This window comes from Silene latifolia, chromosome 9 (genome assembly GCF_048544455.1).
Source record: "Silene latifolia isolate original U9 population chromosome 9, ASM4854445v1, whole genome shotgun sequence".
In the NCBI taxonomy this organism is placed as follows: domain Eukaryota; kingdom Viridiplantae; phylum Streptophyta; class Magnoliopsida; order Caryophyllales; family Caryophyllaceae; genus Silene; species Silene latifolia.
Window position 1 is genome coordinate 207,873,943 of NC_133534.1, and position 26,537 is coordinate 207,900,479.

At 32.5% G+C, this 26,537-nt stretch overlaps 1 protein-coding gene across 1 annotated transcript in view; it reads right to left on the bottom strand.

Annotated features, from left to right (window-relative positions):
* Nucleotides 1-525: 525 nt before the first annotated feature.
* The window catches only part of LOC141598475 (cyclic nucleotide-gated ion channel 18-like), a 62,471-nt gene continuing 36,459 nt past the window's right edge, over nucleotides 526-26,537 (bottom strand). Inside the window, exon 6 of the mRNA XM_074418185.1 lies at nucleotides 526-1,292. Coding sequence (XP_074274286.1) covers nucleotides 801-1,292 — 492 coding nt within the window. The 3' untranslated portion in view covers nucleotides 526-800. The remainder of the gene's footprint in view (nucleotides 1,293-26,537) is intronic.

Below are 26,537 nucleotides of genomic sequence, written 5' to 3' on the forward strand. Positions count from 1 at the left end.
CAACGCGTGTCCACAAGTCGGCGCGCGGGTAGCCCACGTCCACACTTATGACTATGATGCGATAAAGTATACGAAACTGGGTTGCAGAAATAGGTTTGTATTAGGTCGAACGACTCCAAGCATGTATGTGTGAGTATGTGCATATATCATTGTACTACTATGGTTATACGGTTTATTGTATTCATTGTATTACTGTGGTGTGTATAATGTTGTGTTAATGAGGCGCGGTGACCAGAGAGATGTGCCAATGTATGGTGTTATGAGGCACGGTGACTAGGGAGTTGTGTCATGGTGTGAGTCGTGTGGTAATGAGACGGTACGGTGACCAGGGAGTTGTACCATGTTAGTATGAGCACGGTGACTAGGGGTTGTGCTATACTATTATTATTTATATTGTTAATTCATGTTTCTGTTCGTACCCCTACCCAACATGTGGTTGACGTGTTTGTGTCTTGTATCCAATTGTCACCTATTTCACGGGTACAAAATAGATAACAACAACAACAACAAAAATATAAACGATAATCGTTGCAAAATCCTAATAAAAGTAACAATATTCGTTGCAAAATACTAATAATCCGTGGCAAAAGTTTAGTAAATTTTGGTCATATACATGACATAATTATACTTTAACGATATACTATGGCAATACACGTATTGATTAATAAAATATTTTTTTACTATGGGGCCATTTTATCCTCAGGGTTCAGTGCGATCGCAACTCTGGGTTTGCATAACACCAAGAACGTCACAAGATAGCTAGCCCCGTGAATTTCACGGGTAATAGAGATAGTTTATAATTAAAACATTATATTTGACATCTTTCTTTTTCTATATCTTCTCCATGCAGATTGAATGTAACAAGCACCCCATGTTCTCCATTGATGTGAGTAATATCTAAATGCATCTTGTAATGCTTTACTATGAAGACGTTTAAATTGAGTTGAAAAGAATTGTAAATCTTCAGCTCCAAGTGCAAAAGCTTCAACTTCAGTTAGTGCTTTAACAGTTCGAGTTGATAAAGGAAGATTAAGATTTGAGTTAGGAATTAACGCCCAAGTCAATAATTCTTCTCCGCAAAAGTCACCAGGTCTTAAGGTGATAGAATTATAAAATCCATATCGTCCACCGCCTGTTGTAGAACTTTCAAGTTGCCCCCTAATAATGAAAAGCATTTCATCCACTGGATCACCTTCTCTAAATATGTACGTACCTTTTGTACTTAATGTCGCTATTAGTCGTTCACAAATAGCATCTAGCAACAAGTTATCCATTTTTGAGAAAAATGGTACCTATAATATGCAAAATTAATTTGTTTTAGTTGAATGAAAATCTAAAATTAATAGTTTAAACCTTTTTTTTTATAATATTACTACATTTAACTTTTGTTTTTTAACACAAATCATACTAACGTTTTACCACACATAAATAGAATGAGAATTTTTATTTTTATTTTGAGTGTATACTTGATTTCTTTTCGAATAATTAAGTATATAATTTTATTCATATATATAAATTGTTTACAACAACTATAAAATAATTTCTAATGAATAGAAATGATGTTAGTGAAACAACTCTAAATGTAAGTCAATTGTGCACAAATTTTTGACAATTATAAATTTACTTCATTATTATAAAAGTAAAGTGTAACCACACGTGTTCCATGAATAACGTGTAAGATAATCCATAAAATAAATAAGTATTACATTAATATTTAATTAAGTTATTTTATGGAAATTAAGTTGGTCCATTGTATGGTGGAATTTACCTAGAATTTTGTTTCCACTATTGTCTCCCATAACTTACCACTCACAATTTAGGAAACTATTAAGTTGACTCTTTGATGGCAAGAGTCTATATAAGGGGAACATATTTATTCTGATTAGGGTTCACCAAGCCTACCTCATCAAGAAAATACACCATCTAAATTGTGAGGTTGAGGGTTTGGAAACCAAGTCAGATTTGGGGCATAAGGAATTGAGTTATTCATTAAGACGGATCAATTATTTCAAGCAATGGCTAGAGGTATGTAATCGATCTCTTTTATCGCTTCCACATTCAGTTTATACATGTTCATTATGAGACTAGGACATGTTAATTTTAGACTATAAAACTTACAGTTGGTATCAGAGCATTAATCGCCTCTGTCTTGCTTAAATCTGTCAACCCTTGTTCACCATTATTTTCGTGTGTTATAATTTCATCGTAAAAATTTTTTGTGTACGTTTGTTAAAAATTGAAACTTATCTTGTTTTAATTAAAGAATCTGACTGGATGCTGCAGGGATACTGCTGTCATATATGTCTTGATGGTTTTTCACACCTATGCTTAAAGCCAAATAAAATATTGTAGTTTCATTAGAAACTTGCAGTAGAAGTGCAGAATGTTGGAATAATGGCTCTAATAGTCTTTTTGTCCCACATTGGAAAAATACTAGTTAAGTTGTTTTTTGGAACATTTTTTAATTTTTTCAAAGGTTCAATTTCCGAGACTGGTTGGCGCAGTCTACGGAATTGATTGTTGTGGTCATCCAAGCTGATTGCCCGATTTACCATGCTTTCTTATTTTCCAAAAACTGATTTCGTTAATTCTTAAGCTTTTTTAGCCTATATAAACAAGCCTTCTCTTTCACTTTGAGAGACACAAAATTATAATTCTCTCATACATTCTTAAGAAATATTCTTTGAGGTTTTCTGGCAACGATCTTGGCTGTTCTCATCTGCGTCTTTGCCTACACCGAAGTCGCAGCGGTTGTGTTAATCCTGGGGGTCGAATGCCATTGAGGCCGTGTGTAGCAGACGGGGCATATTTAACTTTAGCACAGTGACCTCAAGTCACGTCACAACCTCTTCCTTATCCAGATAAGCTCTCTCCTTTTACTATTTAATAACTATTTATCATAATTACAATTATATTATTTACTTTATAATACATAAGCTAATTTGTCCGAGACATGTTATGTTATTTCGCCACTAGTCATACTATATGCTTAACAATCTAAAGTCAAATATTCTTACTCGTTTTTTTTAAGGCAATATGGCTATGTATGTTTCTACTTATTTGTCATCAAAAGTCTAATTTTTTCATTATGATTAATAGTGGTATACCGAGTATATTACTAAAAAAAAGTCAGTTTACAAGCTTCGAATTAATTAATGTATATACGTGTTATCTTTTGTACTAATCACGCATACAATCTGCAAACACGTACTAGAAGTTTAGAATAATCATGCTCTTAACGTCTCTAGTCTCACTCTACCTTTTGCTCTTGTTGTGATATTAATATTTGTGGTGCATCTATCTTCAGCTAAAAATGCTTTAGATATTTGTCATGGGAGCCTGGGAGATTTGTTGGTTTTGTGAGTAATTAGTTTGTTATGTCTTTCGTCATAATTTTATTCCCAAAAAGGAGGTCAAAGTAATTCATTGCAATTTTTCCAAACTGAAGTTATCAATGTTGGGATTTAATAACGTTTTAGAATAGTTTTTTTTTTCTTTTGGAGACTCTTGTCTAGGTTTTTGCTTAAACAAATGCAGAATCATTCATTAAAGGGCATTGAATTCTATTTGGACTTTGTCAAACTTGAGCTTTGTATTTAATTTGTATGTGACATATGTTTTTGGGTACTATTCCAATTTTTAATACATGATATGTATGTTTGAATGCTGTTATCAAGTGTAATCAAAAGAAAGGAAAATAGTTAACAACAAATAAATTGTGACATGTATCATTATTCGTGGATGAGTTTATCGTTGGTTTATTTTTTTATCACTCAAAAGTATATGGAATCATCTCCCATGAGTTTTGTGAAAAATTTAATAATGTGTGCATGTTTTTATAACATGATCGGTAAGAAATATATACTGGATATAATGGGTCACATTTTTTTAATTTTTTTTTGTGAATGTCGTTTTGTGACGCTTAGTCTATTACTTGATTTGTCTTAATGTAATGATATTTTTTAATATCTGAGCTATGAAGCATGCATGTGTGTTATAGAGTAGCTAGATATGTGGAGATATGAGTATATCTATATGAGACAAATTTGAGTTGTTCTCTTATTTTTTTAATATGAGATGTTTTTGAGTTGTTCTCTAGCCGAGTAAAAAAATGTGGGGGTTCATAACTTCTTCTGCCATTAATATGATTGACCAAAAATACATTGATAATTTATATGCATATACCTCTCAATATGATTTTTTTTAAGACTAAATCAGGTGTGAAATTCTCGTATGTATCTCTACATATTTGTGTATAATTTCGTGAACGTTATGTTATGTTATCACTTATGTATGGCGTGATAACATGTGGGGGAAGTAGTATTTTTTTAGCAAACTTTGAAAAGTTGTGTTTTCTCTTTAAGTTATGAAAAATGTTTCCCTTATGTGATGTACCTGGAAATATATGGAGCATCTTAAAAGAAAATATTTTATGTTTGTGCAATACAAAATTGGATTTAAAATAACTTGTTATGAATAGTTGGTTATGACAAAGTATAATTTGGCATCCTTGTTTATGATGTTAATAAGTTCCTATATGACAATAATGATGTTTGATGACATATTTCAGAAAGGGTGATTTTTGTTTATCATCTTATGTCATCTTGAATGTTAGCTTTGAGCATATAATATTGACCTTATCACTACTTGAAGTTTGTAATGAATTTGGAAGTTTTACGAATTTTTTTAAGATTAAATTGTCCAATTCTTATGAGCATTAATCGATTGGTTTAAAAAGTGTCTGCTTAGTTAATGCTTTGAGTAAGTTGTGGATTGTGGGGGCGTCTGGTGAAAGTATGACTATCCTTAACTCTGACGTATTTTATTTGAGTTTCAGTGTTGGAAGTGGTAGTGGTAATGACAATTACATGGGAATGATTGATAGCTGTGAATACTCTGATATTGGGTTTGTATAAACCTGTTTCTCCGTTTTAAGAAATTTATGAATGGTTGGTTGGCAATATATGTATTCGAGTAATTACCTTTTATTTGGTTTAAATGCTTTTAGTAAACCAAGAAAAGGTAAAAGATGCATAATCTATATTTATTTGGTTTTGTTTTCGGGATTTTTCTTTAACGGAAGTTATTGGTGATAATTGGATCACTAATATATGAGCTATTTAAGATGTATTCTTGAGTTTATACATGACAAAATGAATTTGGTGGAAAGTAATTATATGCATATATATGATGTTTGTACGTGTTAGAGGAGAGATATGATATAGCTTATGTCGTTGTAATAGTTTATGGACACCCTGGTTTTTGGTAAGTTAATCAATGAAAACAATTGTATCTTTGAGAATGAGTTTGGATTTTGAATGAACGTCAAATAATGATGAAGTTCATTTGACGTTTAGATACAATTTTTCATAATGCTATATCATGTATGATAACTATACAAATTGTATTGTTAATATGCAATAAGATGTGAAGTTATTATGCTAGATTTGGCAGGACAAGAAGTTGAAAGGTTCAGTGATCTACTAGCATATATTCTTCTGTGGGGTGCTTTGAGATCCATTATATTGATGGTCATGCACCGGTAAGAAGCTACAATAAGATGACTATTGACCAAAAGGATGATGAAAATATGATCAATATCAATGAGTTCACAAAGGTTGTGAAATTGTAAGCGGATATTGAGATCCCTTACACAATGTGATATCATAATAGTACGTACTTATTAAAATGTGAAGAGGATATTGAGATCCTCCTACTATTGGCCATAGTAGAAGTTGGTGTTGGTGGCACCACTAGGAATGGGTTTAAAACCTGTAAAGGGGTGAATTGTGATGGATACCCGTCTTAGTTCATCTAAGTTCAACGGGTCAAACTAAGTGACAAGGAACTCGAGATGTAATACTACTACCATTCCTATTTAATAAAGTGATGTGGTATTACTTTGTGTACATTTCTTGTACTTACAGATATATTGTCATTGTGGAAGGTTGAGCAATAGCTCTTAATGAGTTCATAGTCTTTATGGATGGTTTGCGAAAATCAAAACTGATGAACTCACCTATGTGATTGTGGGGGGGTTTCTCGCCCTAACCCCAAGAGGTTCTTTAGGTTTTGGAGCTCTAGAGACATTCATTAAATAACCGGGAATTACGTGAGGGGCAAGTATAATTTGTTCCTAACCTTAAAGTTCATGATGAGTTCATGGATTATGCGAGTTCTAGCCCTGATTTGGGATCAAGCAAGTGCGCAAAAATTCTCTTACCAACTCCATCAAAAGGTTAAAGGCTTAGTCCACCAAAAATGGCGGTTTGAGAAAATTTGTATGTCGCTGGGTGTTGGTTAAAGTCCACAGACACCTACATCTAAACGCTAAATCCCCGTTGCCTTAGTTACCTTAATTTTTCTCTCTTACTCCTATTTTCGCCATTGTGGGGGATTGTTGGAATAATGGCTCTAATAGTCTTTTTGTCCCACATTGGAAAAATACTAGTTAAGTTGTTTTTTGAACATTTTTTAATTTTTTCAAAGGTTCAATTTCCGAGACTGATTGGCGCAGTCTACGGAATTGATTGTTGTGGTCATCCAAGCTGATTGCCCGATTTACCATGCTTTCTTATTTTCCAAAAACTGATTTCGTTAATTCTTTAGCTTTTTTAGCCTATATAAACAAGCCTTCTCTTTCACTTTGGGAGACAACAAAATTATAATTCTCTCATACATTCTTAAGAAATATTCTTTGAGGTTTTCTGGCAACGATATTGGTTGTTCTCATCTGCGTCTTTGCCTACACCGAAGTCGCAGCGGTTGTGTTAATCCTAGGGGTCGAATGCCATTGAGGTCGTGTGTAGCAGACGGGGCATATTTGACTTTAAGACAGTAACCTCAAGTCATATCACAACCTCTTCCTTATCCAGATAAGCTCTCTCCTTTTACTATTTAATAATTATTTATCATAATTACAATTATATTATTTACTTTATAATACATAAGCTAATTTGTCCGAGACATGTTATGTTATTTCGCCACTAGTCATACTATATGCTTAACACAGAACCCCTTCATTGATCAATCTCATAATGTGAAAATATAGCTTTATTAATTGTGATTTTGACGTCCCTTCCTCCTTTGGCTATATGGGCATATATGGTTCTCTATTATTTATATAAGTCCTTTTGAGCATGAAATTCATTGCCTTATTCTGTGATCTTGAAAATACTACATACTGCAGTACAGGGGTTGTATTCTGCTAGATTTCGTATGTGTGTCTTATTGTCAGATTATAATAATGTTGTTTTGAGATACTGACATTGAATCATTTTTCACATACGGTTTTGGCACTTGTTCAAAATGAGAGGGAGACCAACAACTTTTGGTCATGAGTTTTCTATATACATTCATCTGAGTATATAGATTGAAGTTTAAAGTTTAATGTCGAGAGATTCAAAATTTTATTAGTTAGAGTTTAGCCACAGCATCTCTAATTAATAAAAAATTTATTTTTGAATCACGTGTGAAAATTAGACATTATTTGTGATTAGTCGTATGTAATATAATAAGACTTACCCACAGGAATCTTATTGTATGAAATTGTATGTCTAATTAGGATGATATATTGAATCTTGTTTCTTAATCTACCCAAAAGAGTTAAGAGATGTATATGATTTGATAGTATTGTCATAGAGTTAAATTTTTATGTATCTAATTGAGTAAAACTTTAGCCCATAGGCAAGTTTTATGTCTCTAGATTCATATTTGAGCATGATTTACATTGGTAAAGCATGATTAAGTTTAAACTCTCCACTTTGGTAATAAGCATGTTATTCTATTGATGTTAAATTTGACATTCCTGAATTGAATGGTGATAACTATAAGGTCTGAAAAGAGAGAATGCTACTGCAGTTAGGATGGTTAGATGTTGATTATGCTATTCGGAAAGACGAACCATCTAAAGTAACTAAAGAAAGAACTAAAGAAGCAATTGATCTTTATGAAAAGTGGGAGAAATCTAATCGCCTCTCTATTATGTTCATAAAGACAAGAATGCGTGCTAGTATTCGTGGTTCTGTCGATCAGTATACTAAAGTTAAGGATCTAATTAAGGCCATCGATGAGCAATTTGCAACTTCTGATAAAACTCTTGCTAGTACCTTAATAATGCAGTTTTCATCTTTGAGGCTCACCGAGACTAAAGGTGTGCGTGATTATATCATGCATATGAGGGATATTGCAGCTCAACTTAAGACCTTGGAAGTTACCATGTCTGACACTTTCCTTGTGCACTTCATTTTATGCACTCTTCCTCCAAAATATGCTAATTTTAAGATCTCTTACAACACACATAAGGATAAATGGTCAATTAATGAACTTATGGCCATGTGTGTTCAAGAGGAGGGCAGATTGTTAATGGAGGAAGGTGAAAAGGTAAACCTTACTGTTGCTTCTTCTTCAAAGAGGCAAAAGGGTCACACTAAAGATAAGGGAAAGGAAAGGTTTCAGCCGAGCCAGCCATTAAGAAGGAGTCTACGTGTTTCTTCTGTAAAAAGAAGGGACACATGAAGATAGACTGCATTAAGTTTAAGGCTTGGCTAAAGAAGAAAGGTAATTTTCATGCGTTTGTTTGTTATGAATCTAATATGGTTAATGTTAATCATAATACATGGTGGATTGATTCTTGAACTACAATCTATGTTTCGAATACCTTGCAGAGTATGACAAACCTAAGGAAACCAGTGGACAATGAACTTTCAATCTATTCAGGAAACCAGATTAGTTCATATGTGGAGGCCATTGGGACATGTAGTTTAATATTAAGTAGTAGTTTTATTTTGCATTTGGAAAAAATATTTTATGTTCCAAATTTCTCTAGAAATTTGATTTCAGCATCAAGACTTGTACCTTTGGATTTTATCTTTAATTTTTTAGACTCTGGATTCAGTATTCTCAGAAATTCTGAAATTATTGGCTATGGTATTTTGTCTGATAATTTATATCGTCTTGAATTGCAAAATAATATTACTCATAATTCTATGCATGTCAATGCTGGTTTAAAATGTTGTATTATGAATGACAATTCCTCTATTTTGTGGCACCAGAGATTAGGACATATCTCCATTGAGAGGGTAAAATGATTAGTAAAGGATGGAGTACTTGATACTTTAGACTTTACTGATTTTGATACTTGTGTTAGTTGCATTAAGGGTAAGAAAACTAACATGTCTAAGAAAGGTGCAAAGAGAAGTTTTAGCCTATTAGAAATCATACATACGGATATTTGTTGTCCGGACATGAACGCTAATGATCCAAAATATTTTATCACCTTTATTGATGATTACTCACGTTATATGTATCTTTACTTGCTTCGTTCTAAGGATGAAGCTTTTGATGCCTTTAAATTGTTTAAGCTGAAGTAGAGAATCTATGCGGTAGGCGCATTAAGATTGTGAGATCTTATAGAGGTGGTGAATACTATGGTAGATACACTGAGAACGGACAAGCACCTGGTCCATTTGCTAAATTTCCTCAAGAGCATGGGATTGTTGCCCAATACACTATGCCTGGTTCTCCAGACCAGAATGGTGTAGCAGAAAGAAGAAATAGGACACGTTGTATGAGAAGTAATGTTAAACTTCCTTCATTTTTGTGGGTAGATGCTCTTAAGACGGCAGCGTATATATTAAATCGGGTTCCTTCCAAGCCTGTGTCTAAGACACCTTTTGAGTTACTTAAAGGATGAAAACCGAGTTTGAGACATATACGCATTTGGGGATGCCCGTCGGAGGTGTGAGTGTATAATCCACAAGAAAAGAAACTTGATCCAAGGACTATTAGTGGGTATTTCATTGGATATGCCGAAAAGTCTAAGGGTTATAGGTTTTATTGTCCATCTCATAGTACAAGGATTGTGGAATCAAGAAATGCTAAATTTCTTGAGAATGACTTGATCAGTGGAAGTGACCTAATTCAGGACTTTGTCCTGGAGAGTGATCATCATGAAGTTCCACCCTCTGATTCAAGTGACAAATTGGTTGTCATTCACACTCATAAAGTTCAATCGAGTGTTACCAAACCAGTGATAGAAATTCCGTAAAATGCCGATCAAAATATGGTAGATCATAATGAAGAAAAGGTTCACCATGAGGATGAACAAGTTCCATTAAGAAGATCTATTCGTGAAAGGAGATCGGCTATTCCTGATGACTATGAAGTATATCTACAAGAATTGGATTATAATGTTGGAGCTGATAATGATCCTATATCATTTTCACAAGCCGTAAGTTCTACAGATTCTAACTTATGGATGAATGCTATGACAAATGAGATGAATTCTATGGCATCTAATGGAGTTTGGGATCTCGTTGTATTGCATGATGGTGTAAAACCCATTGGGTGCAAGTGAGTCTATAAGACTAAAAGAGATTCACTTGGCAACATCGAGAGACATAAGGCAAGACTCGTTGCTAAAAGATTCACTCAAAGGGAACGAATTGACTACACAGAGACCTTTTCTCCTGTATCAAAGAAAGATTCCTTTCGAATTGTCATGGCATTAGTAGCTCATTTTGATTACGAGTTACATCAGATGGATGTGAAAACAGCATTTCTCAATGGTGATTTAGAGGAAGAGGTTTATATGAAACAACCTGAATGATTCTTCTCTAAAAATGGTGAGCATTTGGTTTGTAAGCTAAATAAGTCCATATACGGTTTAAAACAAGCTTCCCGCCAATGGTATAGAAATTCCATGAAGTTATTTCTTCATTCGGTTTCGAAGAAAATATAATGGATCCATGTATATATCTTAAGGTCAGTGGGAGTAAAGTTTATTTTCTAGTGTTGTATGTGGATGATATTTTGCTAGCAACCAATGATAAAGGGTTGCTACGTGTGGTGAAACAATTCCTTTCAAGTGATTTTGCTATGAAGGATATGGGTGAGGCATCTTATGTCATTGGTATTAAGATCCATAGAGATAGATCTAGAGGCATTTTGGGGTTGTCTCAAGAGGCCTATATCAATAAAGTACTTGAAAGATTCAGGATGAAAGATTGTTCACCAAGTGTAGTACCAATTGTGAAAGATGACCGGTTCTGCTTGGACCAGTGCCCTTGGAATGACATTGAAAAAGAAAAAATGAAGAATATTCCATATGCTTCAGCTGTTGGCAGCATTATGTATGCTCAGATCTGTACTAGACCCGACATTGCATATGCGGTTGGAGTGTTAGGAAGATATTAGAGTCACCCAGGACTTGATCACTGGAAGGCTGGAAAGAAAGTGTTGAGATACCTTCAAGATAATAAGGATTACATGCTTATGCTTAGACGGACTGAGAATCTTGAAGTAGTAGGTTACTCTGACTCCGACTACGCTAGCCGCATAGATTCACGTAACTCCACATCAGGATATGTGTTTATGCTAGCTGATGGAGCTGTGTCATGGAAGAGTGTTAAGCAAACCTTGACGGCTACTTCTACTATGGAGGTTGAGTTCGTATCTTGTTTTGAGGCTACCTCACATGGTGTTTGGTTGAAAAGTTTCATATCTGGGCTTAGAGTTGTTGACTATATTTCTAGGCCGCTCAGAATGTATTGTGATAATTCAACTGCTGTGTTTATGGCTAAAAATAATAAAAGTGAAAGTCGAAGTAAACACATCGACCTAAAGTATCTAGCCATAAAAGAGCCTGTTCAGGAAAAGAAAGTGATCATTGAACACATTAGCACAGAGTTGATGATTGCAGATCCCTTGACTAAAGGCATGCCAATTAAGAGTTTCAAGGATCATGTAGTGAGAATGGGACTTGGTTCCATTATATAGTACATTCATTAAGTTGTTGTAAGAAACTTTTATTAAGTTGGATATTTTTCTCTTTTGGATTTATATGCGCATATTTATTAAAGTAATGTTGCGAAATATCATTTTGTTTGAACCTCGAGTAAACATTTGATTTACTCATTAAGTTAAATGTGTGTGGTGTTAGTGACTTGATATATTGTGATACATGGAAGATTAATTCTTGCTCTAAGAGAATTCGTCGCCATGATCCATATGTTGTGTCTCTTAGCTTGTTAAATGGACCAAGTTGGAGATTGTAAGATATTCCATAAAATAAATAAGTATTACATTAATATTTAATTAAGTTATTTTATGGAAATTAAGTTGGTCCATTGTATGGTGGAATTTACCTAGGATTCTGTTTCCACTATTGTCTCCCATAACTTACCACTCACAATTTAGGAAACTGTTCAGTTGACTCTTTGATGGCAAGAGTCTATATAAGGGGAACATATTTATTCTGATTAGGGTTCACCAAGCCTACCTCATTATAAAAATACACCATCTAAATTGTGAGATTGAGGGTTTGGAAACCAAGTCAGATTTGGGGCATAAGGAATTCGGTTATTCATTAAGACGGATCAATTATTTCAAGCAATGGCTAGAGGTAACTAATTGATCTCTTTTATCGGTTCCGCATTTAGTTTATACATGTTCATTATGAGACTAGGACATGTTAATTTTAGACTATAAAACTTACAGTGGAGTTCGAAACGTGATGCACCTTCTCAATCTCAATATGCATAGTTACATATATAAGTGTTCATATAACACAATCACCATTCCACGCATTGTCTAAGTTAGTGAAATGTTAATGTGGTAAGGTTAGCCTTGTGCACAATGAATAGAATACTAAAATGTATCTTTATTCCAACAAAACTAATTGATCAAATAACCCATTTTCATTCTTTTGTTGCCTAAATCACTCTATCTAAATAAGCTCTACAAGGCTAGTAGATTATCATATCGTGTAGATATCTCTAAATACACATATTCTCTAAATAAATCATATTGTTTTCACACCACTTTGACCCCCCAAAATGATGAAAGTGCGATCAAATAAGCACATGCGAGCTTGTTAGTAATTGGCATACATGACAACACAAGTCATGTGTGACGTAGTTTGTCATCAGGCATACGCGTATTAGGTTTTTCAGTAGATGGCATATCCTAAATTTCTCTTTAGTTAACTCTTTAACAAATGAGTCCTTTTGCATACGACATTAAAAATAAATATTTGTGATTTTCTCTCTTGTACCCCTCAATTTTTACGTTTTCTAAGATGCACCCCTCTTTTTTTTGCAAAAATACTTTGACCGTCAATAACTCTCGGCTACGAGTTCAGAAAACGGTAAAAAATTTTGTTCAATTGATCGTCTTTAAAAAATCTTCAGTCTGAAAAAATAAATCACCGATGTCTGAACTCGTAGCCGAGAACTATGTTTGGTCAAATTTTATCCGTTAAAAAAACATTGACTGTCAATAACTCCTTGCTACGAGTTCAGAAAGTGATGAATTGTTTTCGAATTCAAGGCCTTTATGAGATAATTGGTTTGAAAAAATGACCCTTTTCTGAAATCGTAGCTGAGAGTTATTGACAGTTCAAGTTTTTTTTTTGCAAAAAAAGAGTACACCTTGAAAAACGAAAAAGTTAAGCGTTACAAGGTAGAAATCCGGGTTTTTGTTTCAACTCATAAAGGTATGATGTATTATAGGTTTGGAATGAGTCAAACTCATACCAGGTGTTTGTTTGGCAAAAATAGGAATTTGATACCCATACCTCAAACCAATGAGGTATCGGTTTCTCATACCGAAGGGGGGAGATCGGTATGAGATTGATACACATGGGTATCAAATAATAAAATCAAAACCATGAAAAAAATTTATATGGAACATTTTAAATGAATTTTATTTACATTTATTTGATCAAATCTTTATTTTCATGATTTTTCAATATCAAAAATAATTATTTTTAATGTTGTATTTTAGATTTTTTTTAACTTGGATGAAGTTCAACCTCATTTCACCCAAAATTGAAACAAACACAGGGTATAAGGAATCAAGTTCCAAACCAATACCACCCGGGTATGATTCCTGGTTCCAAACCCATACCCACTCGCAAACCAAACGCCTCCTAAATAATTATTGGTATCAATCATAATATGAATTTTTTTAATAATTCATATGAACTAATAATGGGATGTACACAATAATGTGGAGTAGCATAGTTTTTTCAAGTTTCTTGTGACATCTATTAAATCATACCCAAATGTTTTTCTATAGTATCTATGTCGTTGCAAAGTTACATAGTGTGTAGGTTTGTGAAACACATACTAACCTGAAAATGGTGTAACTTCTCATGTTCATACATAAGCAAGATTGAAGCTTCTTATCCGACTATATCAAATTTTAGTAATATTCTAAATGCACACACAACCTATGGGGTAAGCACAAGTATATCAAAATTGAAATACAGTTGTCTTGTAACCGGTTTCCTAAATTCAGTTTGAATATATTTATGAAATTTTCAATTGCCTAAATTCAATACTAATCTTATCTAAAACAAGTTTAATTGCATCCAAATCTAATTTTGCCAAATATCCTACGACCCCTCAGGCCACCACATGCACCTCCTCCACCACCTACAACCTCACTCTCCAACCCACTACAACTATCACAATCACCTAGCTTCACCAACCCATAAAGGCGGGCACAAGAGTAGGACGCATAGCGGTTTCAAGAGAGGAAAGACGGTGATTAAAAGACCCTAAAATGGACACAATACAATCAGTAATAGTTCGGCTTTTAAGATACCACTAGTTGAGATCTCGTGCTAAAGCACGACATTTGTGAGCTTAGCTTATATAGTATGAATTTAAAAAATATTTATATAAATGAGTAGGAATTGATATTTCGTAGAATATAACGCAAAAAATATTCATAAATCAATATATTTCAATCAATATATTTCGTAGAATATAAGTATATAATCTCGTAGTAATATAGGATAATTATATACTCCGCATGGGTATATTACAATATCAAAATTATATTAATATATTTTTTGTATATACCTAGAATATTGCGATATGATTTTATAAATTATATTAATATATTTTTTGTTTTTATTTTCAGGTTTTGTGAAGAAGTTATTTGGTAGTGTATAATATGGGGGCCACTTTATTTTGTACTTCCTCAAAAAAACCAGTGTAGAAGATTGTGTTAATTGCGTTGAATAACTAGTATAAAATAACATGGGTCCCACTTTCTTTTGTTAATGAATCAAATCAATTATTAATATTTAGCATGGCCCACCACTATAGTCAATCAATTGAGCGAGAAAACGTTCAGAATTTCTTATTCTTTTAGTTTATTCTTTTAGTTTAGTGGGGATTTTCTAAAATAAGTTTAAATAATTACTTATTTAAACATTTTTGCGTGGATGAGTTTTATGATAAGTAACCTAATGCAAGGATTTTCTAAATGAGGTCAAACCATCAATGTGTAGATGTTAAAATTCTTTCACAAATCAATGAGCTATTATCACTTTTATTCCGGAAATGGCGAAGTGATAGATACCAATCTTTTTAGAATCGGGATTTTACGTTGATCGATGGGAAAGGTAGTATCGATTATGTAAAAGATCGTAGAATATTAAAATTCTACATACTCAATTTATTAATATTTATCCCTAAAATATGGATAATTATAAATTTGGTATCATTGTATGAACATGTTTGTACAAATTACGCGAAATTTGGGGTTTTCGATGTCATTATATAAAAATGTATTAATATTTTTACTGTGGAATCGGATCGTAGGATCGTAATTCATATCATGATCCTACCTTTAGAATTTTCAAAAGTATAGGATCGTAAGATTCTACAACCATGATAGAATCGCAAGATCCAGGATCCATCAGACATTTTTTTATCATAAAATCGTTGAATTGTAGGATTAAATCGGGATTCTGATAATAATGATAGATACAAATGGTAGCAAAGAAACACACAACTATGTGATGATTATGAATTTAAGAATTATATTTTAACCACAAATTAGAAAGCATTTTGGGATAATCTACAATTACGAGTCAAACGTAGGTGGTATATGCTACTTATTTAAGCAGGGGTTATTGTAATATCTAGATTTAACAGATAGGTGAAAATGGAACGAACTTATAAGGACTAAAACCAATTACTTGTGCTACTCAGAGAAAGCGTAATTTTTGTTTTTTAGATTTAAGTGCTTAGAATTCACAATTGACCGTGATGGTCGAAAAATTAGTTTTAAGATATGTTACCCTAGAACTTGTTTTTAATAGCGCTCATGAGTGGAGAAAAAGTGCAATAGAAGAGTTAAGGAGTGAGGTCCATTGTTCTATATAAATTAACCTGCTTGAGTTTGCTTGGTCGTTATATATGTCATGCTTGAGGCCATTGTTGACATTCAAATGGTTTACATGGCTAAAGTAGGCCAATTGGGCCACACATAAAAGGTACGAGATTAGTATAGTTATAAGCCGAACTTATAATAACACTGATTGGGATCCAATACTAATTAGACTCAGCTCCGCGTAGGTTAGGGTTTACATGTCTAAAGTGGGCCTATTGGCCCTAGTACATGTACAAATTGGGTTTATGACGGTGACACGTGAGGTAAGGAAATTATGTTTATTTACTGAGCTCTACATAGCTAAATGGCCTGATATTATCACCTTGTAGATTTAAGTTTCTTATTTCTACTATGTTTAGCCAGTTTTAGCCTTTTTAGCCTATTTTCATTTGTCATATTATTAGCTACATTCCCAAAAAACCTACTTTGTCAGGACAGCCACAACTAATTTTATTTCACTACTTAGCTTACTTTGGTCTTGTTCATATTCTCTTATCACATGGGTGTAGCAAGTATGATTTTTGTGCAGTTTTATATTCCTCGTTTCCCTAATTGGAAAAGAAAGAACAACTGAAGGAATGAAAAAAAATGAAAAAAAAAATAAGACAGAAAAAAAAGGGTTCCTAGGGCATTTTGAATCTGAATTTATGTACAAATGGCACAAAGTTCTTGACACAAATTTTCAAAGCATTTCATTCGTCTTAAAAGGATTGTCCTACAAGCACATAATAAGAACAAAAAATGATTGAAAGGAAAACAAGACCATCATTTGAGTTGTTCTTTCTTATTTGAGGACGATGAGGAAGACATTGAATAGTGTATTGGGATAAAAAAAGCGTGGAAAAAAGAATAGCCATGCTCGGTTGGATGAGGATGAAGAGGACCTCATACAGTTTACAAAAGATGATATCAAAGAGGAAATTGAATATTGGAATAAGGTCGTTTCTTGCTATGTGATGGGTGCAAATCCTCATGGGAAATCTTCAATGGTAATATCCATAGGATATGGAATAAGCATAATATTGACAAGGTATCATTCTTGCCTAATGTATTTTTATGGTTAGATTCAAGTAGAGCAAAGATAGGGAAGATATACTACATGTTTTATAATAATCCCTTAATTAGTAATGCCATAGGAGGTGGACACTGAACTGGAAAAAAGAAGAGGTTAAATGTTTCCCTGCATGGATTAGAATTCATGATCTTCCACTTAAGTTATGGGGTATATGCTTGCTTACAATTTCTGTTTTAGTTGGCAAATTTGTTAAAACTGATCGAGCAACAGCTGACAGGACTACACTTGGTTTTTCCCGAATTATGGTAGAGTTAAATGTAGGTCAGAAGTATGCATAGAAAGTTAGATTCTTGGATGAGGCTGATAAAGTGGTGTACTTGAATGTTGAGCATGAATGAAAGCAATCAATTTATTTAACATGTAATGGAATAGGACATGATAGTTGCCAATGCAGTAAAAAAGCAGCAGCATCAGCAGACTGCTAAAAAATCTAAGCATGTGATAACTTGGAAACCTATTCAAAAACCAATTGTAGAGAAGCCATTTGCGGTACCAGTTCAAGCGCCTGTGCAGAGAAAGGCTGACTATTATGACACATGTAGAGATGGGTGACAAGAATAGGAGTCTAGTAGTAAAATCTTATTTGGAAGCTCTTGAAGGATCTAATTCACCAAAAGTCGGTAGTGAAAAAAGTGGTAACCCTTCTCCAATAATCTCAAATGAATAACATAGGATTTTGAAATGTAAGGGGACTCAATATGTAAATAAACAAAAAGATGTTAAATTGTTTATTCACAATAAAGATGTAGGTTTATTTGCTTTAGTAGAAATTAAAATAAATGGTAAGAATGTGAGTAATATTTCTAATGGTAAGAATGTGGGTAATATTTCTAATAATATGTTGGAAGGCTGGTATGTCATTACCAATTTCATTTACCATAAAGGGGGCATAGTATGGCTGCTTTTGCAACCAAGTTTGTTTGATGTTATGGTTTATAATAACGATGCTCGATTCATCCATGCACGTGTAACTTCTCGGATCACAAAACAATGTTTCTTTTTTACTATGATTTATGCTTTTAATGACGGAGAAGAAAGGAATGACTTATGGCATAATTTTGAATTGTTGGCCCCTCAGTGTGATGGTCCAAGGTCTTACCTGTTGATTTTAATATTTTGCTCAAACCAGAAGAACGAAAGGGAAGACTTACTAAAGGGACTAATCTGGAAGATTCTATTGATTGTTTAGGTAATTGTGGCATGACTGATATACTTGCAACAGAGGCTTTATACACCTGGAACAATAAACATGAGCCAAATACAGGGATCAGTAGCAAGCCGGATAGGTTTTTGGTTAATCAGAGCTGGCTGGATGTTTATCCTGACATGGATGCTCACTTTTATCCCGAGGGTTTATTTGACTATAACCTCTGGATTGTTAGTAACTTTAAGGTTGGAGATAAAAAAAGGGCCAACTTTAAATACTTCAATATATGGGGTTAAAGCTTCATCTTTTCTTTCAAAGGTGTGGGAGGAATGAAGTAAGCTAGTTGATGGTACTAAAATATTTCATTTTGTCAATAAATTAAAGGCTTTGAAGGTAGTGCTCAAGGGACTGAATAAAGAGAGTTACTTTAATATTGAAAACAACAAAGCAAATGCAGCTCATGTTTTATAAGAAATTAAGAAATCCAACTGGCACTTGTACAAAATATTCAGAATACACAACTACTTAATTAAGAGATTGTAGCTGATGCACATCATAAAGAGTTTAATATTACCAGGACTAGTTTTCTAAGCCAGAAAGCTAAGATTCAATGGATAGAAGCAGGTGACCATAACAAAGCATATTTTCATGGGGCTATTAAGAAAAGATGTATTAGAAATAAGGTGATGCAAATAGAGCATCAGAATGGATTGTTTTGTACTGACCGCCAAATCATTCAACAAGAATTCATGGAATATTGTCAAGGTCTACTTGGTAGTAAGAATGAGACAGATATAGTGAGACATCAGGTAATTATAATGGGGAAATGCTACAATCAAGAACATCTTAATATATTGGATAGACCTATGAGTAGTGATGAAATAAAAAAGCGTTCTATGAGACACCAAATGATAAAACACCTAAGCCAGATGGGTATACCAGTTCATTATTTAATCATACATGGGAGATTGTAGGACACGACCTCTGTAAGGCTATCAAAAAAAAATTTGTGACAGGGAAACTCCTCAATCAGCTTAATGCCACTAATATTACTCTAATCGCTAAATGTGGGAGACCAACATCACTCAAGAAATTTACGCCTATAGCCTGTTGCAACATGATTTATAAAGTTATATCCAAATTGCTCTACATTAGACTGTCCATGATCTTGCTTGATATTGTAAGTGTCAATCAAGGTGCCTTTGTGAAGGGTAGGTCTATTATTGAAAATGTTTTGATTGGCTAGGACATAGTTAAAAGGTCGTGTCCTACAATCTCCCATGTATGATTAAATAATGAACTGGTATACCCATCCCCGATTGGCAGGCTGTTTCTCTAAGATTTTTATTCGAAATTGATTTACAAAAAGCCTATGATCTTCTAGAGTGGAATTTTGTTGAGGAATTGCTTACAGGGATAGGCTTTTCTGATCATTTTACTATAAAAGTTATGATATGTGTAAAGACCTCTTCTTTCTCCTTATGTCTCAGTGGAAGCCGCTTTTGCTATTTTAAGGGTAAGAGAGGATTAAGACAAAGGGACCATATATCCCGTTTGTTATTTACCCTGTGATTGGTAATTTTTGCCTAGAATGTTTGCTTATACCCCTGATAATTGGCCTTTCCAGTATCATCGCTCTACAAAAAAATCAAGTTAAATCATCTAATGTTTGCTGATGATTTATTAATGTTTTTTAAGGGTAATGCTTAATCCATAATGCTGCTGATGAAGGCGTTCTCTTCTTTTTCTAAAAATTCTAGCTTGTATATGAACAGTTCCAAGTCAAAGATGTATTTTAATGGAATGATAGAAGCTTTGAAGTCAGATATCAAATAGGTAACTGGGTTTTCAGAGGGAGTCAGCATGCCTTTCAGGTATTTAGAGGTCCTAATTCAGGCAGGTAGGCTCACCAAGAATGATTGCATGTGTTGGTTGAAAAAATGGTTAACAGAATTAGAATTTTAGGGGCAAAAAAGTTGTCATATGAAGTCACACTGGCCCTTATTAATTCTGTACTAAATACCCTTTATAGCCATTGGGCTGGTATTTTCATAATTCCCAAAAGTGTTATTAAGAGAATTAAATCCATAGTAGAAATTATTTTCGGGATGGAAGCTCTGAGTATCATACGGTACCACTGATGGTATAGGAGAGGGTGACACTACTTAAACAGGAATGGGGACTTGGTACTAGAAAAGATAAAACCTGGAATACAACTTCTTTGGGGGAACTGGGTGATTAGATCTTTGGGAAAGCTGGCAGTTTGTAGATTAAATGGATAAAACAAATTTATCTCAAAAACCAAGATTGGCACTCTTATTGTTCTCTTGCTGATGCTACATGGACATGGAAATACATATGTAAGGTCAAAGAGAATTTGAAGAATGCCTATGATAACAATAACTGGACTGCTGATGACAAGGGATACTCTATGAGAAAAGGCTTTGAATGGCTGAGGCATAAACAACCTAAGCAAGGATGCTCCACATCTGTATGGAATAGCTGGAATATACCACAAAACTCTTTGATTACTTGGCTTGTGATGAATAAAGGGCTCAATACTAAATCAAAAATATACACCATTGACTGTTCTACCGATGATAGATGTTGCAGCTGTGACATGGAAGCTGAAACCCAGGAGCATCTGTTCTTCAAATGCACATACAACAAGAGGATACTAGTTATTATGGATGCTTGGAATGGCTGCAAATACCTAATTAGAATGTTATGAATGGATGATATAGGAAGAAGGGGTCAAGCATGACGACGAAGGCTTATATCCTAGTCTTGAATGCTTGCTATCACTAAATTTGGATGCAGGGGAATAATGAAAGAATGATGGAATTGTGCTCAGATTTGGATCAGTTGTAGAGAAGATAAAAGCTGATGCAAAAAACATAATTAAGATAACAATCAATTTGCATGTTGCTTCAAAAGAAGGGACATGGATGGAAAAATGGGGGTTGTAAGGCCACCGGTTGTGTATTTTCTTTTGATTTTGGCAAGTCTGGTTGCTAAATTGGCATACTATTTTTGACTATTTTTTATGCCCATATATATATATATATATATATACTCACATTTTATCAAAAAAAACATGAAAACAAATGGAAAAAAAAGGAATAAATTGCTTCTTATAAATGTTTAGGGGGATGGTGAAAAACAAATAATTGAGTTGCTATTTACGTATTGTTTAAGTTGAGTTAAACAATCATCAAATCGAAGTTGTCACTTGACAAACTTTCCTATTAGCAATTAGAATACAATTGTCTCCTTATGATTTGACCCCGACAGTACATGACTACAGAAGTTAGAGATCGTAGGGTTATTTTTTAGAGGTGTGTGATAGCCTGTCACCACATATAATAGATTTACATTTTTATTCTTATAATTCTATTGAAATCCTATGACCACTCACAATTTAGTAAGACCTAATCAACAAATAAGAAGAAATCCCTTCATGATTCCAACAATTGTTTTCTTTTTTGTTAAAAATATATATTGTTCTATTAATCAAACTATAATCACATCAGCAACACCATTTTGCTCTAGCAAACATCCACTTCCTTTATACGAAGTAGCAAATGGCTTAGAAGGTAGGTGAATGTTTTCAAAGAGGATTAGTTTCAGTCATCGAAGGTGAATCTGATTTGGAAGGTGATTGAATTAGTTGATAGTATGTTGATTATTGGTGAAATAATGAAGCAATAGAGGAAGTTTTGGTGTTACCTAACTATGAATTTAAATGGGGATAAAGGACGAGTTTTATGAACGAGGGTATTTTGGGAATAAAGGAAAAAGAATATTTGAAAAATAAATTCATGATAGTATGGACTCATTTTGAGTAAATACTTTCAAATGAACCCCATTTTGTTAACTAGTTTAACTTTAAGAACCATTTAAGCAAAAACTTCATAATAAAAAGCAACGACGGTGCATTTTAATAGTAAGAGTCTATTGCTTATGGAGAGAAAGGACACTAGAGTTTTTTAAGATTGGAAAAAAAATGTAATATGTCTTTTACTATACCTCAAATATCCAGCATGAGTGGAGCCAAGAATTAAAAGTAGGTAAGGCTAGGCTGAATTTCAAGGTTGTTAATCATGTGAAGTTAGAAGTCGCATGGTAGTGCCTAAGTTAGAAGTCGCATGGTAGTGCCTAAGTTTAATAAATTTATTATTAAATTACATAAAAATATTACGGTTATTTGACACTAAATTTAGTAAAAAATTATTTTGATAAAAATTCTAAAATGTAAATAATTACGTTCATTGCGAAAAATGCTTTCAATTGTGTATAATTTTGATTAAATTTATTGAAATATTTTTGATATTTTACATTTACGTAAAAAAATATTTTGAAAAAGTTATAAAACTTAGACCATTAAATACGGTAAGAACAATATATTTGGGAGGGTCATTGTATTTATTAAAAATAGAACTTAAAGAAAACTACTAAGAGATAAGTTTTTATAGTGTGAGAATGAAAAAAATTATATTGCGAGAAATGAATACATGTGAGATTTTGATATGTTTAAATATTGTGATAAGGAGTATGTATGTACACAGTAACACATTGATCGCGAGTACATTTAAATAATCAAAACAAAAGTAATGATTATTAAGTAATATAGTATTATAAACGTCATGAAAAACTAGAAAACACGTTACATTTTTCTTTAATATCTTCAATTAAATATGTATGCGTCAAGTATAAAATATTGATTATGACTAATTAAATATTACTTTTAGTTAAATATTTTATATGTTATCTTTTAAATGCTTTGAAGTTAAACCTCAAAAAAAAAAAATTTGAGAAAGTTCAACCTATTTTATTTACAGGTAATTTATTAAACATCATTGTATAAAAATAATATAATTGATAGTTGTTTAAAAAATAAAAGGTGTAAATTTGTTATAGATATGTTTGACACGTAGCACTTGTAACACACAATCAAAAGAATTGTATAAGTTGAGTTTGGACGCTATATGTTTGATACATAAATATCACACGTTATACATAAAAAAAATATAAATTACATAAAATTATATTCATATCATTTTGAACAAATATTAACTGATTCGGGACATAATGTATCGTTAAATAATATAATGTAAGAACTCAATGTTCATCGTTGCGTTATTCAAGTCAAATTAGGTCCACTAATAAATGGCAATTTTTGTAAAATGAAAAAATAGACAAGGACAATATGGTAATTTCACAACTGAAAAACTTACTAAAAATGGAAAGGGGGAAGAAAATCCAACTGGCTTCGAAAAGGAAAGAGAGAAGAAATAAGCGACTAGGAGGGAGTATAATATTAGATAAGTAACAAATTTATTTATAAAACGTTTATCATGCATAATTAATTATTACTTATTAGTTTTAATAATTAAAATTGTATGTATTTTATTTTAAAACATTGAAGTTAAACATAAAAAAAATTAAATTTGAGAAAAATTAATTTATTTTTATTTCTAAGTAAAAATATTAAAGATCATAAATAAATTATATTATTTTTCTTCAATTAAAATAATAAAATTTTAAAAGAGACCGCGCGAAGCGCGGGATACTACCTAGTAAGAAATATTTTCCAATGCAACTCATAATTCTATTAATAATTATTTAGTAATAAATAAACAATCATCTTAGCTTACAAATTACAATGCCTTCCTTTTTTAATACTATTTTTTTCAAATTCTCAAATGACTGTTAGTCTATTTTTTTTCAAATTTAATCTAATGAATTAATCTTTTCCCCCCAATAAATCAGTAACTTTCTTTACCAAGACCAAATTATTACGGAATATCCTCATTGCCTAATAATTTAATATTTACATTTTGCATTTCAATTAAACGAGCATTTAATGCAACAACCAATATGTTAAATCCAAAAGCTTTAAAATGGAAATGAGGTACATAAAGCATTGGATACAAAAAAAAAAAAGCGAAACTACATAGAGCTTTTATATAAAAAAAATGGCTCATTTTGTTCACAATGAGTTTCGAACCTTTGATATTAAGACTGCTAGCACTCTTCCATTTAGGGGCGATAATGAAACGAGACAGCTCGCGAGCAGCTCGAGTTCGGCTCAGTCAAACCTCAGCTCATGCGAGTTAGGCTAAATAACTTAATTTAATGCAACAACCAATATGTTACATCCAAAAGCTTTAAAATGGAAATGAGGTACATAAAGCATTGGACACAAAAAAAAAAAGCGAAACTACATAGAGCTTTTATATAAAAAAACGGCTCATTTTGTTCACAATGAGTTTCGAACCTTTGATATTAAGAGTGCTAGCACTCTTCCATCTAGGGGCGATAATGAAACGAGACAGCTCGTGAGCAGCTCGAGTTCGACTCGGTCAAACCTCAGCTCATGCGAGTTAGGCTAAATAACTTAACGACCTCAAATAGAACTAATGTTGGCTCGTGTAATACCCCAAATATTTTAGTCATAAAATACTTTACAGTCTTTTTAAAATTTATATAATCATCTTATTCTAATAGTATATGTTTTGATGTATATATATCTTTTTATGACTACTTATATTTTATTAGTTTTACCCCCGTGCAAAATTGCACGGGTTTGTTTTTCAAATATTCGATCTTATCAAATATTTAACAAAATGAATATTGTTAACTTTTGGAATTCACATGCACATATTAGAATGATTCGTATAGAATATAAACCTAACATATTAAAATTCATGTATCAAATATGAAATAAGTATAAAAAAAATTCAAACATTCTAAATCACATTATGAATTAAAAAATTATATAAAAAAATCTGATGTTTATAACTACTACGATATAACTGATGTAAGTAGTGGATATAATTAAAGCGATTATAGCAAACTCGATTTATTTTTTAAACAAATTATCCTTTTCAATTGTAAAACGGTGAAAAGAGGCGGTATACACCAAATTTGACCTGTTTTTGACCATGTTCCAATCCGAGTCACCCAAACTATTTCTGACATGACCAATATTATATACTATCCTTGCTTTGACAATTTTACATATATAACATTATTAAGCCATGTATCCGGGAGAATGTGTTAAATTAAATTACATTTTAAGAGAGTGAATATAAAATAAATTGATAGTTTTTCACCAATTAATATTCACTTTATTAAACTGTAATTTATTTTTTTGAATATTTTATAATAAATTTTTGAATTGTTGTCATTATAAATATATTATATTATATTAGTTAATTTATTTTGTTATTAGTAGTATAAGTATATTTATATTTAAATTATTATGAGTATTATTTTTCAATAAAGCTGTCATGACTAATCAACACCAATTTACTATTAGAACATCCTTCAATAGAAAGTGAATATTTTTAATTATAGGAGTATTTAGTTTTCTAACTAATTTGGGTAAAAGTGAGGAAAAAAAATATGAGAAGCCAGTTTTTAATGTATACTTGGTACAAAATCAATAAATCCTAAAAAATGTGTATACTAAATTTTCGCAATAGTTATTTGTAAAATTGGAAAAAAATAATTCATAAAGCATTTTACAAATATTACTCATATTTTAAAAGGTGTAATTTAATTAAATGAAGTTATAAAATTAGTGGGCCCTTATGTATTGATGAAGTGACTCCACCAAAATATTCTAAATGATTTTGCTTTAAATGAAGAAAGATTTCACTGAATCTCAACTCAATTTTAAGATCCCAACTTAATTCGTCTTATTAATAATCACTGACTACCAAGTTTAATACCAAACCCTTTTTCCTGTCCTCTTGGTGATTTGATTGTGTCGTCATTCCATTCTTCATCTCCCTTATATTCTAATAAAACTTAGTGCTCCATGACATAAAACATGGTGTCTGAGTGTCTGACCATGTCCTTACTTCTCTCTTTTGTTCCCATGGTTGTTGTATCCTTATCACTTTGGTCATAAATGATCATAATCTACAATTAGTGTCTTCGTAATCATTGCTACCCAATTTTCCTAGGGTGTTTAGAGTATATTTAATTTCGATCAGTAGTTTTCTATTCTGAGCCTTTGAGCGCATTTGAGACTAATTTGTTAACTTTTAAGGTGACATAATTCTACCGATCCTATTAATTTTACTATTGTTCGGGGTTGCTTGTTTTGTTTAT